Source organism: Phycodurus eques, chromosome 13, assembly GCF_024500275.1.
Source record: "Phycodurus eques isolate BA_2022a chromosome 13, UOR_Pequ_1.1, whole genome shotgun sequence".
In the NCBI taxonomy this organism is placed as follows: Eukaryota; Metazoa; Chordata; class Actinopteri; order Syngnathiformes; family Syngnathidae; genus Phycodurus; species Phycodurus eques.
In genome coordinates, this window is record NC_084537.1 from 17984920 (window position 1) to 18003526 (window position 18607).

Genomic DNA, 18607 nt, shown 5'->3' on the forward strand with positions numbered 1-18607 from the left:
TTTGCGTTCAAAGGGGCTTGCAGAAGCATTTTATTCTTGTTATCCTCTTCGCTTAAGTGCACGGCGCTCACAGCTTGCTAACATTTTTCAAACGTCTCCATTTTTCAGCATTTGGCAATGGCACTCTCGCTTCCATTTTCGTGCGAAGTCTAACAGGCCCTCTCTCCAAATGATCAGGCGGTGGCCCCAGCAGAGCAGCACCCGGGGTGGTAACTCACACTTTTCGGCGACACTGTCGAGGGGCCCTCGTCGCACGGAGAAAACCACTTCCAGCCTCCAGCGAGGAGGCGTATAAAAGTTTTAACAACTCTGCAGTGAAGTTGTATTGTTGAATCCCAGCAGTGGTGAAAGCAAAACACTCCAAAATAGCTATATAATATACAGCGGTTAAGAGTTTTTCGAGATACAAGCCGTTGTTCGGTCGATTTGTTTGCTTTGACGTGCAAGGAAAAATTCAAGACATGAGTGTTGTATGGTGAACTCAACTCCATTACAAGCAGCAGCAGATGGAGAACAATTCTTCAAAAGAGGCTTCAAACTGTTTATTCCCACTCCCAGTTGAAGTTTACTAACTAAACATAAAACAAAGACAATTGCATTCATATTTATAACCACATAGCTTTTTTCTAATAAAGTCTCTTTAGCATAATGCTAATAAACAATGCAAAATACCACAAACAGGCTAACGAATAGATACAATATAGCAATATACGCGCGCATATATATTTTTTTAATCCTCTGACAAAAATAACAAATTACTTCAGCTTACTGAACCAGTTGTGAAACTCTTATAAGTATGTGAGACTTGCTATGACAGACATGTCCAATCACTTCTAAGTTAGCTTTGGGGGTGGGGGTGGGTCATGTTGCGGACCCATTCTCACCAAGATAGACACACTTGCAAAATATTGGTGAGTCTTTACTAAAATTGAAGCCGCAAGCAGCGATGAATGGGCCCTTGCGGCCCCTTTATTATGCCGAATCCAGACAAGGCTCAACAAACTCTCATTGTCCAACCACATTAAATGCTTTCTTCTAAAAAGAAGGGTCATGTGGTTTATTGTATGTTTTTGTAACACTTGGACTGTTTTACCGTGTCAACACCTATGGAAATTGTTTACAAACTCATCAACTGATTCGGACCACAGAAAGAGAAACATAGGCGTGAAAGCACCCTGCCTGCATCATGGCCGCCAGAGTTCCCGTGTGATGGTTGGAGATGGACTCCATCCATCTCCTTGTTGTTTGCCCAGTGAGACGTGTCTAATTAACGCTCCTGTGAATGAAAAGCCTCCTCAACGAACCGCCTCCAAGAACATCGGTGGCCACATACAATGGCGAGCGGTCATGTGATGTACAGCATTGGCGAGGTTCATGAAAAGACCCTCGTAATGTGTCAGCCCTGGGAGGGGGGGGGGTGAACTAGACAAGATTGAGTTCTGTGGGAGGAAGACAGTCTTTTTTTCCCCAAATTATCATCACAGCCAGTTGGAAGAAGAAAGGAGAACTGTGCTGCTATAATGTCGGCTCTGCGAAAAGGTGATTTGCGCAGAGCTCAAGGACGCATCTTCACACGAGTGCCGCCGGAGAGTAGACAGTATAGACTCTTCGTTATAGTTATTTCCCTCATCTTCAGACACAAAGTTATCTGTTCTCTTAAAACCTGAGGAACCGAGGCAAGTGCATGTATCATAGTTAGTTGAAAAAGGATAGAATTTATTGTTTGCAATTCAGACTCCAGAAATGTTTAGAAGCAGGTCTTGCTGTTTTCTAGGGATGTAACAACGGGTGGGGTGTAGACTCCGTGCATACCTTGGTTTCAAGGTCACAGCTGGATTCACTTGGATCATCACACTTTTTCTTTTGGAAAGTATTCATGAGTATGTAAATTTCTGCCTTTAGCTGTACTTATATCCAATTCTTTATTGGCACTCACTTTTGCCAGCTACCGGCCAAGCATGCATGTCAGTTTTTTTCAGATCGGTGGTCAAGTAAGAAAAAACAACTATATTGTTATCAAAGTGTGCTTGCTGATGGCTGTGTGCAAACAATCATCACGGCCATTGTTTGTCACCTCCACTCAGGAGCCTCCGGAGAACTCAAGTAGCATTAATTTAGTGGCACTCCTCGACGCTCTCGCCTCGTGTTTATAAATTCAAACCGAAGTGCTTCTCAAGGTCTTTAAATGTTTTCTATTCACTGCCTTTAAATATTCATGTGCTATCTGCTGTAATTTTTCTCACAGATGTTTTTTTTTGTATTTTTTTTTTAACCTCCTCTCCCACTCCCTCCATCGTTTTTGCTAAATTATGGATGTCGCGCTCCCCTCGCTCACTCGGAAGCGCTCATTCAGTCGGCTCGCGTCACTCATAACATCTCCCCAAACACGTCAGCCGAGACGCGATTTATTCGACGTTTTCAGCCCCTCCTGTAAAAGCTTTATCTCGGATTTCACGCGTCTCCTGAGTGGGGCGGCAGTGAGCGTTTCGCAAAGTGCTTCACTTTGATTTACGCTCTTGACATGGTTGATTATTTTTTGTAAATGACAGTACATGAAGATTTACACTGAATATGGTGTTTATGTCAGGAAATAAGGACATGTTGGCAACACTAGTTTTTTACTGAATAAAGATGTAGACTGGTAGGTTAGCTTCTTAGATTAGCTGTTAATTAGCTAGCCATTTTAGGATTTGAACTGAAATTGGATGACCTCACGAGACGTCTGCGTGTAAATGTTTTTGACTCAGTCAACGTGTGGACTGCTACATTAGTTTGTCGCACTTGTTGCTAAGTAGGTGATGACTAGATACTAACTACATGGCCACGCCAGAGTTTGAACTAAAACTGTACGACGTTGCACAAAAATTAAGTGTACATCATGTTTTTGACTGAGTGAAAATGTAGACTACCGCATTTTCACGACTATAAGGCGCACCGTATTAAAAGGTGCAGTCTCAGATACGGGGTCTATTTCTGTATTTAACACATACATAAGGCGCACCGTATTATTGGTCGCAGGCATGGTAAAATGTAATTTGTTTTTAAAAAGGCAACGGGAGCAAAACTGAGTTGGTTGGTTGTACTTTATTGAAGTATTTAACAGTGTACTCACGTAAATTTTTTTGTCAATCCTCATCCACAAATCCATCAAAGTCCTCATCTTCTGTATCCGAAATAAACAGCTGGGCAAGTTCTCCATCAAACACGCCGGGTTCCCTCTCGTCATTGTTGGAGTCAGTCTTGTTGCCGGGGGGCTGTTCAGCAATGATGGCGGCTTTCGCGAAAGCCCGGCCAACAGTCAAAGCAGATACCTTAGCCCAGGCATCCACAATCCATTCACATATGGTGGCGTAACTCGCCAAGCACTTCGTCTTCTTGACTTGGCGAAGCTCGTTTTCCTGCTTCCTCCACTTGCGAACCATGGATTCGTTGATCTTGAATTCTCTCGCGGCTGCTCGATTCCCATGTTCCCCCGCGTAACTGATAGCTCGCAGTTTAAACTGTGCTTCGTAAGCGTGTCTCTTCGTAGGTGCCATTTTCGGGGGTCTTTAGCCAAACCGTTGTTTTGCACAATGCACATACCGGCGCTATATACCTACTGGGGGCGTGCCTTTAGCGTCCTCTTTCACGCGCACCCTTCCTCCTTTAACGTCCGCATGCTGTCCTCAGTCACGTCCGCCTTTCCTCTATATAAGCAGCGTGTCGGCAGGAAATGCTCCCAGTCAGTCAAGCAGAGCGCTCATCAAACTCACACAACAACATTTACAGATTTTGGAACTCTGTGCACACACAAGGCGCCCTGCATTATAAGGCGCCCAGTCCATTTTGGAGAAAACCTAAGACTTTTAACTGCGCCTTATGGTCGTGAAAATACGGTACTTAGCTTGCAGTGCTTCCTAACTAGCTGGCCACTTCAAAGTCTGCACTGCAAATGTACAAAGTTGCGAATGATATGAGCATATGTCACAAGTTTCTGACTGAGTGAAGATGTAGTCTGTGTCGTTAAATGTTTTTTTGCATTTTAGTCTCTTATTCTACTTAGTGAACCGTATCCTTTTTAAACCAAGGAACACTGATTTTTTTTTGCCCTACAGGAAATACTCTTTATTGGTCTCAGCCTTGTGACCTCTTTTGTGTCAGTACACCATGTCCACGCTGGCTCCAAACACCTGCTCAGACTCCACATCTATTACATCAGTGACTTTGTTCCCATCTGTGCTCGGTCGTGCCATGTGGGAGTCGACCTCATCTGCTTGGATTTTGGTTTGGCGTGAACGGCCGTGTAGGAGAGAATCTTCTTTTTAAATCGGGGCTCAGACCTCGCTTACAAGAAGGAGAGGGAGGAGTTTGTGGTCAGCACATCAAGCTGGTTACTTAGCTTTTAGCTCTTAGCGTGTGATAAAATGGCTCAATGAGAGGTAAGCTTACAGTGATAGCTTTGCACGCTAGCTGCTGACTAGCAAGCCACGCCAGCGTTTGAAATAAAAGGTACATCAAGGCGCAAGACATCAGCGTACAGCACAAACTTTGGACTGAGTGAAGAAATAGACCTCTATGTTAGCTTCTCACCGTAGCCTCTAACCAGCTACCCACTAACTAGCTAATCACTTCATGCAGTTACACTGCATGACCTCGTGCTTGACGTCAGCTTAAATCACAACTTTTTGACTGAGTAAAGACATAGACCTCTATGTTAGCTTCTCACATTATCCACTGAAACTGCAAAAGTTTCATACATTTACATACATGTTTCATACCTCATCATAGACCCTCTACCTTCCCTTCTCCCATTAGCTGCTAACTAGCTAGCCACTAATAGCTAAGCACTTTGGCGTTTCACTAAAAATTTACAAATTCACGTGAGGTGTCAGCACACGTTTTTGACTGAAGACGGACCAACAAGTTAGCTTCTTGTGCCAGCCCCTAACATGCTAGCCGTTTCATGTACAACATCGCGAGAGACATTAACTAATGTCACAAGTTTCTGACTGAGTAACGGCCGCTATATTAGCTTCTTCTGTGAGCTGTTAACAAGCTAGCCATTTCATGTACAGCCTTGCTAAAGACGTCAGCTTACATTTAGCGGGCGGACCAAAATTACCACCAAGTAACCATATTATGAACGTTAACTCACCGGCACATCTAGTTCGGGCCCTCAGCGGTGGGCCAGGCGCACCGGTGCCACCCTCCAGAGGCCTGGTGAGCAGCACGCTGATCTCATACTCGGTGTCGGGGTCCAGATGTCCAATCTTGTGCATGGTCTTGTCAACGGGCTGCAGGTCGTACATGGTGCCTGACACCGTACGGTACTCCACCTCCCGGTCCACGATGGGTCCGTCACCGTTGATAGAGTTGGCATTGAGCTGGATCCACAGGTAAGTGGCACCCACAGCGGTCAGCTGGGGCGGCGCGATGGGCACTGGAGGCTCTGGAGGGTTAAAAGATGTGTGTTAGTTTGGTGTGTGATGATCAAAATAAAGCAATTGTCACTTTCCGACAACCATTTTACACTTCACACCAGACACTAAAAACATTCTGCCTTTAGAGGTAGTATGAAAGCAATTGCTGCTGTCTGACAACTATTTATACTTCACAATAGATGCTGGCACTGATGCAATGTAACTATCTGATTAAGGGATCACGCGTCACTGTGAAAACACACACAGTTGCGGAAATATCCCACTTCATTGGGCTCTGTGTGAAAGAGACTGTGCTCTGAACATGCGACAACCTTGACAGTGACCTTTTCCTCCATCGTGTCACTGACATTTGTCTAATTTGGCTTGAACCTTGTTCCAGCTCTCCCTAAATCAGCCTTCTACAAATGTCAGCACAGGTTCTTTCATCTAAATCTGGCATTTCTATTACATGATTGTGTTCAGCAATACTAAGTTGGCCACAACTTCTGCAAGTCTATTTAATGTTCTACACAACTCTAATGAACAGAATTTATGTTTTATATAAATCTAATTCACCATATTGACATGTTTCATGCTTTATCCAACGCTAAAGGACTATATTTACATTTATGTAGCATATTTACAAATGTAATGACCTATGCACCGCTAATGTATCATATTTGCATCATATTGAATGTTCTATACAACAGCAATGTGCCATATATACATCACATGTAATACTCTATACAATTCAATGTCACATTTCATGTTCGATACAACTCTATTTTGATTGATTTAATGTGACACTAATTTCTTCCTTTTTTCTACAAGAATTGAGAAGTAAATGGTGATTTCTTCACAGTATTCAAATTTGGTGAATTCCTGATTTTGTGGGTTATGAGCAGGAAACCCAAATTATGTTAAAATAAACAAATAATTGAAATTGTTTAAATTGTGGGCCCCACAGCTGCCCCTCACGTTGTCCAGCTGCCTTGTGTCAACCGTCGAGACCTTCAAGTTCCTGGGAATTACAATCTCTCAGGACCTGAAGTGGGCGAACAACATCAACTCCGTCCTCAAAAAGGCCCAGCAGAGGATGTACTTCCTGCGGCTTCTGAGAAAGCACGGCCTGCCACCGGAGCTGCTGAGACAGTTCTACACAGCGGTCATCGAATCGGTCCTGTGTTCTTCCATCACAGTCTGGTTTGGTGCTGCTACAAAAAAGGACAAACTCCGACTGCAACGGACAATCAAAACTGCTGAAAGGATTGTCGGTACCCCCCTACCCACCATTGAGGACTTGCACGCTGCCAGAACTAAGACAAGGGCGTGCAAAATCCTCTCGGACCGTCTGCACCCCGGTCACCGGCTCTTCCAGCTCCTTCCCTCAGGTAGGCGCTACCGATCAACGCAAACTAGAACTAGTAGACATTCCAACAGCTTCTTCCCTCTTGCGATCAACTTCTTAAACACCTAACCTATAATTCCATTACAACAAGCTGGCAATTTTTTGACTTGAGTTCGTTGTCACATTTCTGTGGGGCCAATTATGTATTACTCGTGCACTCACTGTAGTTGTCTCGCCATGCTGCACTATTTGCATATACTGGCCACTCATGCCAGAGTAGCATCTGCTCCATTTGCACACTGATTGAGGAGTATCTGTAACATTTGCACAACCAACGTTGTCCCAGATGATCGCACTACTCGTCACTTTAAACCGCATACACTCCTTGAAGTCTCAGCGCCCTTTGCACAATGGTCATTGCACCGGACTATTGCAATATCAGTCGTTCGAACTGCTCTAAGTGCTAGAGGACTCTGCATCTTTTTGCACAATTGTTTTTTGTCAATGTCTTTATGTCCCCAAAGTGTTCTGTAAATTGACTGTTTGTTGTACTAGAGCGGCTCCAACTACCGCAGACAAATTCCTTGTGTGTTTTGGACATACTTGGCAAATAAAGATGATTCTGATTCTGATTAACTTTTTGAATGGGATTATGGAAAGAAATAAACTTTTCTATGATATTCTAATTTATTGGAAAGGGCCTTTACACCATTTAATGTTCTATACAATACTTAAAAATCTAATGCATTCTAAAGGATACGGCCGATGCCTCTACTGAGCTCAGATAACGTTATCATGGAGTGAGGTTAGTGGAAGTTGTCCCCCATAGGAAACAGATGGTAAGCACACACTGACCTCAAGTCAGGTTAGGTTCCCTAAACTGCATCTAATCCGAACTGTCAAACATCACCTCAAGCCAACCAGCTAATCCAACAGACCTCAGACTGTCGGAGGCGTCCAAATCTGGGCTTGTTTTGATGGGTTTTGGGGTCAAAAGTCTTTAAACGTCTGAGTCTTTTTAAGATGCCCACTTCAACATCCCACAAAGACATGGTGCTACCCCTCTCCTTTACACAAGCCTTAAAAAAAAGAAACAAATCTTTGGGCACCTTCTAGGGGTTGTGTGAACACCTAAAGCAGCTTTTCCCAAACTTTTTGAAGCGTGCCCCACCTTCAATACCCAGACAGAGATGGTGCACCCCTTCTTCCCTGCACACACCCTAAAAAACACTGTGTGTCTTCTAGGGCATGCATGAGCAGATAAGACTTTCCAAACTTTTTAAACCAAGCTTCCCCCTTTCTCCACAATACACGAGATGGAATACACACACACACACACACAAAAACCCAAACACTGGCTGTCTCTAAGGGGCAGACTTTCCAAAACGTTTCCTGCCACATTCCATTCTGACAGAGGTGGCACACCCCCTGTCCACCGCGACCCAAAAACAGAATCAGTTTACGGTGATGAAAGCGTGTAGGTGCACTAAAACTGGCGTGTTGAAAATTAGGGATTAACGGTGTGAAATACACTCAAGTGCTGGCACACGTCAGGGGTATTAATGACTTGCTTTTCCCAGCGCAGGCACCGGCAAGCTCGACCACGCGTCGGCTTGGAGATGGCCGAAGGTGGGTGTGCGACATAGGCGGCCAAGCGCGGGGGTCGGCGAGCAGCTGCCTTTGCGATGTTTGACCACACGGCCAAGTGGAACGGCGACAGCTGCGTCCTCCTCGACTGTGACATCTACAGACTAACAGCAGCTTGGTCGATATACTGTACGTGTTGAATGTGTGAAAATAAACCATATGTTCAAGCCGGACTATTACTGCAAAACAGAAAATGGTGGAAAAGTTGAATTTCACGATAATATTTTGCAGCTGTTAATCCTTTTAAAGCAACTTTTTATTTTCACAATATGAAAATCTTTCATGTAATCCGAAAAATGTCTTCACAGTATTGTGCTCATCTTTCTGTAGAAAAAAAATAATTCTACTAAACGATCACGAGAAGGTTTATTTAAGGGAATAAATCTTTATAATGGACAAACGTTTTATGCAAAATGAATCTTATTCTGAAAAGCGAAGGTACCTTATTATCTATCTATAACATAAAAAGAAAAATCCTGCAGTTTTTAAAAATGTACATGTTTCTTTGCAATATTGTGTCTAACCTTTTGTACACACTTCAACTATATGATCATAAGAGAAGGCTTGTTTTGCAGTTATAAATATTTATAATTAACACAATTTTTCAAAATCGTCGGGCTGCCCTTTGTCACCGATTCTGTTCAGAACAGACAGAATTTCTAGGCGCAGCCGAGGCGAAGAGGGGGTCCGGTTTGGTGGCCTCAGAACTGCATCTTTGCTTTTTGCAGATGATGTGGTTCTGTTGGCTTCATCAAGCCATGATCTCCAACTCTCACTGGAGCGGTTCGCAGCCGAGTGTGAAGCGGCTGGGATGAAAATCAGCACCTCCAAATCTTAGACCATGGTCCTCAGTTGGATAAGGGTGGAGATGCCCTCTCCGGGTCGGGGATGAAATCCTGCCCCAAGTGGAGGAGTTCAAGTATCTTGGGGTCTTGTTCACGAGTGAGGGAAGAATGGAACGGGAGATCGACAGGCGGCTCGGTGCTGCGTCTGCAGTGATGCGGACTTTGTATCGATCCGTTGTGGTAAAGAAGGAGCTAAGCCGAAAGCCGAAGCTCTCGATTTACCGGTCGATCTACGTTCCTACCCTCACCTATGGTCACGAGCTGTGGGTCGTGACCGAAACAACAAGATCCCGGATACAAGCGGGAAAAATGAGTTTCCTCCGCAGGTGTCCGGGCTCTCCCTTAGAGATAGGATGAGAAGCTCTGTCATCCGGGAGGGGCTCAGAGTAGAGCCGCTGCTCCTCCACATTGAGAGGAGCCAGATGAGGTGGCTCGAGCATCTGTTTAGGATGGCTGCCGGACGCCTCCCTGGTGAGGTGTTCCGGGCACGTCCCACTAGGAGGAGACCCCGGGGACGACCCAGGACACGCTGGAGAGACTACGTCTCTCGGCTTGCCTGGGAACGCCTCGGGATCCCCTCGGAAGAGCTAGAGGAAGTGGCTGAGGAGAGGGAAGTCTGGGCTTCCCTTCTGATTCTAACTCTACTTAATCCTCATAGATTCCACATACTTTCTTGTAAAATAAATAAATAATAGAAAATAAAAAATTGATACATTCAGAATAGTCAAAAGTTGAATTTGGGAAAGTCAAAAGAATTAGAAAGGCATCCTCACAATAGACAGACTTTTGAATGAAATTCTCCAAATTCACACACGGGGCATTTTTGTACAAAATCATACTAAATTGAGTAGAGCCATAGCCGAATTAGGAAATGTAACAGCAAAATAATAGATTTTAACCAAATTAAAATCTCTCTCTCTTTGTTCGAACTCCAGTAACAGTAGTTCAAGTTTATGCAACCATTAACACCCAAGTACACACGAAGCCTTTCAGCCGTCCAAGAGTTGTCACTGTCCTGTTGATTCATGGTAATAATAATAAATCCTGCTTTCATTTGCCGAGAGCCTTCTTCTCTCTCGTTAAGATGGGGGAGGACCTCGTGACTCTCCTAACCGGGCTGGAAAAGACAATCGATCGCCTCTGGGAAGATGATCTGCGATTCTGGCTTCGATTCACCTCCCTCTTCTCGGTGGCTATTCCCATTAACTCCGACACGGGCCAGAAACCTCAGCTGGAGCGCCGTGAACCCGAGGAAAAGGAGCCCAGGTCTAGACGGGGGGAATAATTATCGGCCCTTTCAGAACCGCTACGGGAGAGCCCATCACGAGGATGGAAAGGGACAAGGGGGTCAAGCGGGCCGATCCATATGGCACAGCACACTTTCACATAAATCTGGCATGAAAATCAGGACTGATTATCAAGGATAATCCAGCATTCATTCTCCTCCTGTTGACAAAGGCGGCGGTGTATTGTAATGAGGCGGGATGAAAAATCCACAGTCCGTGGTCACTCCCATACACATTTCCAAGTCATTGCTCCAAGGAGTGAGGGTGGTGGGGGGGCTAAGCACTTGTTTTACGGTGGCGGCTGTGGAGATGACACTTAGAAGCGTGAAAACGGCGCTTTTTTTCCTTGCAGTGATTTTAATGGGGGGGTGGGGGTGTTTATTACGGCGAGATCTGGATAATGATTGAAATATTTACGACAAAGGCACCTTAAGATTGCTATTAAGTTTCCGCTAATGTGCTATTGAGAGAGGGACTGAGTGCAAAAAAATGGGGGGAGTTGTATTTGTAGAGTGGACCCACCGATGCACTCAGACGTCAACTCAACGATTACCTTCCGATTGTCTAATACTAGCACCTCCCGTCGATGAATGGTTGCCGGTCCGCGAATAAGATGTGCTTGCATGAACTGGTCCATGGCGGAAAAAAAAAAGGTTGGGGATCACTGCTCTATAATATTGTACATTATAAAATATATAGCAATAACAATTAAATAGAATGTAAAGCATTAAACAGTTTGTTCGTCATAATTACTTCATTGCTTCTCCTGGTGTGTGCAACTTAGCCACAGTGGGGCAGTATAATACAGTCATGCAGGCAAAAACAAGAGTTTCACAACTACCGTAAGTGAATCAGTAACTGCAGTAATATTTGTCGTTTTTTGCAGAAGATGAAGGAGGGTTGGCTTATTGGGAAATAATGAGATCCTTGCAATCGACAAACATTTTGCATGAAATTCCGCTGCATTTTCACTGAGAAAGGGTTATTAGGTTATTTGGGTACTGCAATAATCAAAACTGAAGTTCCATACAAGTTGGGGTAACAATCAAATGGTCACAAATCAAATCAAATCAAAATCTTCGAAATTCGAATGAAAAAGGATCAATTTCACACAATAGACCAACATCTACAAAATACCGTGCATGTTTTGTACAGGCGGCACGGTGAAAGACTGGTTAGAGCGTCAGCCTCACAGTTCTGAGGACCTGGGTTCAATCCCCGGCCCAGTCTGTGTGGAGTTTGCATGTTCTCCCCGTGCCTGCGTGGGTTTTCTCCGGGCACTCCGGTTTCCTCCCACATCCCAAAAACATGCTTGAATTGGGGACTCTAAATTGCCCGTAGGTGTGAATGTGAGTGCGAATTGTTGTTTGTTTGTATGTGCCCTGCGATTGGCTTGCAAGCAGTTCAGGGTGTACCCCGCCTCCTGCCCGATGATAGCTGGGATTGGCTGCAGCACGCCCACGACTCTAGTGAGGAGAAGCTGCTCAGAAAATGGATGGATGGATGGATGTTTTGTCCAACATTCCACTAAATTCTAATACAGATGCTGTGATTTTGTAATATGCAAATCCTCACATTTTGCAATGTTTTGCACCAAATTCTACTAAAATTACAAGAGGTTAACATTTTTGAACAAAATTCTTAACAGGGAAGGGGTTTCTTTACCCCTTATCTCCCTCTGTTGTGTCCATTCTGGCGTGATTGACAGAGCTTGATCTGCAGCAGCAGGATTAAACCTATCAATCACATAAGGCTCAGAGACAAAAAAACGAAAGAGAGAAAGAGACTGGGGCAGAGGGAAAATAAATAAATAAATCAAGGCAGTAAATTCAATTGAGAGCACACGGAGAGGACTGAGGTGAAGAAATATAGGAGGCCATTACCTGACGACTATAGGGGCTGTAAGGAAAGTGAGGCCTTGCAGCGAGAGACGACTCCATAAATTCATATCAAATGACTGCAGGAGTCAAACATCAGTGAGGCTACTGTAAACCCGCCTGCCGCTTGCCTTTGTGATCCTTTAAAGTGCCATTGTGCTCAGTCAAGGACGGACCCCATTTTACAGGGGAAAAGTCCTCCAGGTAACCAATCACCATAAAAAAAAAAAAAAAAAAAAAATGAGGTGTTTTGGAAGAGCCCTAAAGTACATTTACGTAGCTTTTGCTTCCTGTTTATCTCCCGCAGACTTTGCGTGAAGGTGAGTTCGACTTACCGTGGCTGAATTTTAAATGTTTCTGATTTCTGACTATGCAAGTTTTTCAAAAATGAGGACATTTCTAATTGACCCAAAGCTTTGGAACTGTAGTATATCAATATATTTTTTATATTTTATAATCGAAGGCGCGGCACGGTGGACGACTGGTTAGAGCGTCAGCCTCACAGTTCTGAGGAGCGGGGTTCAATCCCTGGCCCCGCCTGTGTGGAGTTTGCATGTTCTCCCCGTGCCTGCGTGGGCTTTCTCCGGGCACTCCGGTTTCCTCCCACATCCCAAAAACATGCATAGTATTTTAATTGACAACTTTAAATTGCCCGTAGGTGTGAATGTGACTGCGAATGGTTGTTTGTTTGTATGTGCCCTGCGATTGGCTGCCAACCAGTTCAGGGTGTACCCCGCCTCCTGCCCGATGAAAGCTGGGATAGGCTCCAGCACACCCGCGACACTAGTGAGGAGAAGCGGCTCAGAAAATGGATGGATGGATGGATAATTGAAGGCTGATTTGGGTAACAACCAAATCCTCAAAATAGACAAACCATTTGTAGGAATTATTTTTTTTGAGAAATTACACAACCAAAATGGCAACCTTCTCGTCTTTTCGGACGTGGGTTCTTGAAAAATGTTTGTTGTTCTCTTCATGACAGACAGGCCTACCAAATTTCAGGTTGCTAAGTGAAACTGACTTTGGGGGCTGAATTTATAATGCATCTAAATCTGTAAGTGATCGGAAAAGATTGGTTTCAATGTAGTTTGCATTTGATTGCGTAGACTGGTTCTGGCTCAATACTCACGCTTGATGGTGAGCTCCCCGTAGTTAGACACGCCGACCCCTTTGTCTGAGTGGACGATGCATCGGTAGCGGCCCGAGTCGCCCTTGGTGGTGTTCTCCACGTCGAAGGTGCCAATGAAGCGGCGGTTATTCCAAGGTTTAGTAGCCTTCATTGGGGCCTCCCGTCCACCCATTCCCTGTTTGGACACACATACACGTACGTACAAGGGGTTTCACCTTGTGTGCTGTAGAATCTCTACTTTTGTTTGTTTGCCTGAGTCCCCAATGCAAGCAATACATTAATCACACTGCAATGCACAGAGAGGCAGCAGCTTCTCGCCAGCTGTCACCCCTCACAGCGGGCAGATGGGGGTGAGCATTTGTTCATTAGAAATGTTTCTTCACCGCTGTCATCGAGCTAGTATTTGGCCTAATGTTTGTTTGCAGCTCTGGAGCAAATGAGGACGCATTTGTGAAAATGATGGCGTACCTGGCACAGGACCTTTAAGCCCGCTGATCACACGAGTGACGGGGCGTGTTAGCATCATGGGCCGAAAAGGTTCCGGCTGGCAGATGCACTACCTTTGTCACTTGGATCAAGGTCGACCGCAGGCTGCTGTGTGCCAGATATAGAAGGCGCTCTCCACAGAGTCTGCGTCTATGTGGGTTAAGCGTGTACGGCAGTGAGCTGACACCTGTAATCCCCTGCTTGCTAGCCAGCAGGTTACACCCAGGATGGAATGAAGCAATGTGTTAATGTCACAGCTTGAACTTTGGACTTGTCACTCAGATTTCAAGACAAAAAAGGAGATCTTGGAGGCTGCGTTGCAGAAAACAAGTCAAGACCAAAATGGAGGCAATGTGAGACTAAATTAAAAGCCTGGCACCTCGCCGTCGCTGTCCCCTCCGAGCCGCGTTTTCTGGTAGCCTCGTCACACAATCCTTTGTTTCGGCTGTTTTGTTTCTGCGACAAAAGACTTTCTGCAAACTGAGCATTTTCAGTGGCCGAAAATATGGTGCATCACTACTGACTACAGACCAAGACCAAGCCTCTGTTATTACAGTATGTACAGGTATAAGTGAGGCTAATATGTAATCTTGTGCAGGGAGATGGAGAATAGCCACCCCACCTGAAGCCATAGGCGGAAACTGTCCCGCTTGCGTCCATTGACAGTGCAGTGAAAAGACGCAGTCTGCCCAGCGTTGACCTCCACTCCCTTTATCGTGAGAAAGTGTGGCGTGTTCACTGAGAAACAAAACAAAAAATAAGACAAGACGTTATCAGGCAAGTGCGTTGAATGCAAGGAGAGATTAAACTGTGGAGTTGAATGTCAGATGTGTGTGCTGAGAACGTTACAACCCCCGTGGCATGGCTCGCCTGTGAACGTGAAAGGAGCAGGAGAACTAGCCTTGAATGGATGCTTCACTTTTACTTTAGTATGTGCTACTCAAGACGCCTCGTGCCCGAATCGCTTGGTGAGGAAGGAGGCGGCCACCTAAATCTCCAGAACGAGACACCAGAGGCCGTTCTGCTGCTAATTGCGCTATCGCTTCACTTCCCCCATGCCCTGAGTTAATGATACAGCTCTTACAGAAGCATTTTCCTATCGATTGTTAGGGGTTAGGGCTGATCGGGTTTGTGTTTGGAGGTTATGGTTAGCGAGAAAGCTAGGGATCGGGGTTAGGATTTGTGTTATGGTGAGAGCAAGGGTTGGTGTTTGTGGTTAGCATCAGTGTTTTGTGCAAGGGATAGGGTCTAAGGTTGGGTGTTAGGGGTAGGTTTACTTTGAGACATTGGTTTGCTGTTTTGGGTTAGAGTTATAGTTAGAGCCCTAGGATGGTGTTTGAGGCAAGAGATAAATGTGAGAGTTGTGGGTTAGGGAATAAGGTTAGTATTATGGATAAGGGCTAGGGTTGGTATTTGGAGCTAAAGACCACAGCTAGGATGAGATGCTATTTGCGCTGATGTTTAACTTCATCCCAGCACTGAATGAAGCAAAGTGCTCTGAAAAAAAACAAAACACAAAAAAACAATTTTTCTCCTTTGTAAAGGATCCTCGTTATCATTAGCACATCGCATATTCTGCGGGAAACAACTTGTGTGGAACATTTTTCATGAGTGCAGGAAAAAATAGGGCAATCTCGCCAGGCGACCTTGATTTTAAATGTAACTGAATCTCTAAAGGCTCAGCGAAAAAAAAATTCTAATTCTATCGCTTTCATCGCTAAGACTTCCACTAGTGCTTTAGTGTTTTTTGTTTTTGTTTTTTTATAAACAACCTCATCCTTCAACAGCATCCAGTCCAGTCACTGCCAAGAGAAGACACGTCTATTTTTTTCCTCTGCTTTAATGACGAGGGAGGGTCACAGCATAATCACACCTTTGTCTTGGATATTCCTAACGGTCGTATAATTAGAAAAATGCTTTCGTGGTGTTGCCTATCAGTCAAAGAGAGCTGATTGCCACTGAGAGCAACATCGATCCCCACCTCATGCTTTCCCCCCTCGCATTTAAACATTGATCACGTCGCAAAAGGCATCGATCACCTTGGATGCATTCAAATGCAACACGTATAGCCCTACGAATCTATCGTATTGACACAACATTTGTAGGAATTGGGCTGCTTTCAAATGGTTACTGAGTCATTAGCATTTAACAATCAGAGTGTGATACTTGCAGCTACTGCATGAAGGGCAAAGCAAAGTCTAAATCAATGGGTGAAAACCCATGCAAGCTATTGATTTAGACTTGAAGATCAGTGTGTGAAAACCTCTCAGTGTAACACGGGAGTTCCCAAACAGTAGTCCCTTTCATAGGGTTAGGAACAGAGGCTAGGGTTAGGGATGGAAACCTGTATGCACTAGTGATTTAGACTACAGGCTCAAAGTGTTCCAGTGTAAGGCAGAGGTTCCCAAACAGTAGCCCCTTTCACACTTAGGGCTAGGGTTGGTGATAAGGGTTATACAGTAGATAGAGTCAAGTGTTAAAGGTTTCGGGATTTGGGGTTATGTTAGGGATTAGAGGCAAAGGGTTAGGGTTGACGGTGAGGACTAATGGTTAGGAACAGGATTCAAGAAAAGGGCTCAGTTTAGGATTAGCAGCTGGGGTTGTGGGTTATGGCTGGGGGTTAGGGATGAAAATTTGCCTGCGCTATTGATTTAGACTTACAGCTCAGTGCAAAAATCTTTATGTCAATCAGGGAATCCCAAGTAGCCCCCTTAGGGATGAATATTCAAAATTATTTTGTCATGTGTTTTGACCATGTTTGCATGTCTAAACAGTAACACGACATATTTGTTGGCAACAAACAGACCTCGTTGTGACTTTTGCAAGGGGCAGGGGGTGGGCTAACTCTATCAGGTTGTGTGGCTTTAAAAGTTTTTGGAGTTTTATTTTAAGGATCCCACACGGGCTAAAAAGACTCAAAAGCACATAGATGCGCAATCCTGACAAGGCCTCACAGTCCCAAAAGCAGGAGCCCAAGATCTGCAGCCGGAAAGTCCTAAATATACTGGTACTTGCTTTATATATGCTGTAATACTAACAGGAATTTGAGCGCCTGAGACACGAGCTGCTTTGCTGAAGATCCTTAAGGGATGAGAGAATGAAGATGGTATTTGTTTTTCATTCAACTTTTTTTTTCCTGCGCTACAATATCTCGCTCAGACATCGCAAGTGAACCGTACACTCGTAAATCTTAAGGGAGCTACAAGGAGAACGTTTTCCCACTCCCCTTTGTTTGACGAGTGAGCCTTGAGAGAACAACAGGTTATATTTGGAGGGGTGTCATGCAAGGGACAATGGCTTTTTGATGAGGTTTTATGATGGAGGAGAAGAAAAGGGAGGACTTACTGCACTGGTGGCCTTGGACCAGGACATCTTTAATGGCCAGCATGCCGCGCTGCCCGGAGGTTACAGCTTCAAACACGATCTGGGGAGCACATACGACTCATAAGGCAGGCCATAAAAAATGAGACGCCACCTGAGTGCTTAGACGAGAGAGTGAATTTAGTTATTTTTGTAATACGTCCACGCTGATGTGCAGTGTGACATGCAAGACTATAGTTTATATTTCTTTCCTTCTACTGTAGCTTTGTTTGTTTTGTAATCCGGTCTCAATTGGGCTTACTTGTCAAGCAAGGTCACCTTCAATCAGTTTAGTCAATTGCACTTGCATGGAGAAGGTAATTTATGGAATACACACATGTACGGAAAACGTGTCACGAAATGTAGTTAACTGTGGATATTCAGCACTAATTTACCTTGTCACCTGAACACCATTTTGGAAAACAGGGAAGGAAAAAAAAAAAATGGTTGATTATATGAACAAACTCCAATTCCAATACATTTTGGATGTTATGCAAATTGTAAATAAAAACAAAAAACAATTATTTGCAAATCCTTTTCACCCTATAATCAATATAATACACTATAGTCAAAGACTAGGTATTTAATGTTCGAACTGAGAAAGGTTATTGTTTTGTTTTTGTTTTTAAAACAATATATATTTTCTACTTTTGAATGCCTGCCACACTTTCCCAAAAAGCTGGGACCGGGGGCAACAGATGACTGGGAAATAGAGTTGGGGTTAGTATCCAATGGTACCCTGATTTACAACTGGATCAACTTGGTCCATTTTTGGCTTTTAGTTGCGAGCAAAAAATTGACTCACGAGCGAACAGATGCGTTGTTATTCAAGTGAAGAGGGAAAAAAAGGAGAGCAACAATTTGATGCGCTTTCAGCTGTTTATTGAACAGGATAAATTTACGGCTTGACAGCGTGCAATAATTACAATTCATGAAACAAGTTCATTTTTTATTTTTTATTTTTTTTTACATTCTCTTTCATTAAGTTTTATTATGTTTTTCCAGTGCTATTTTTTCCATTTAAAAAAAAAACTATTTTTTAGGGGTGGCTGGAACGGATTATTGACATTTCTATTCATTTCATTGGGGAGGGTTGATTTGAGAGTCAAAGTATCACTGTATTAAGGTTAGGGGTGTAGGCCTAGGGACTATGTGGCTATGGTTATGATATTGCGTTTACGGCTAGTGGTTAGATGGTATTATTATATTAGGGTTAGACAGGGTTTTGGG

The 18607-nt window shown here is 44.1% G+C and overlaps 1 protein-coding gene across 11 annotated transcripts in view; it reads right to left on the reverse strand.

The window, feature by feature from the left end:
• The window catches only part of LOC133411384 (receptor-type tyrosine-protein phosphatase mu-like), a 187102-nt gene that overhangs the window by 104589 nt on the left and 63906 nt on the right, over window positions 1-18607 (reverse strand). For all 11 annotated transcript variants that reach the window (XM_061693715.1, XM_061693712.1, XM_061693714.1 and 8 more), the window contains exons 4-7: window positions 17363-17441; window positions 14640-14755; window positions 13532-13706; window positions 5135-5428 (exon numbers count right to left, since the gene is read on the reverse strand). In XM_061693715.1, coding sequence (XP_061549699.1) covers window positions 5135-5428; window positions 13532-13706; window positions 14640-14755; window positions 17363-17441 — 664 coding nt within the window. The remainder of the gene's footprint in view (window positions 1-5134; window positions 5429-13531; window positions 13707-14639; window positions 14756-17362; window positions 17442-18607) is intronic.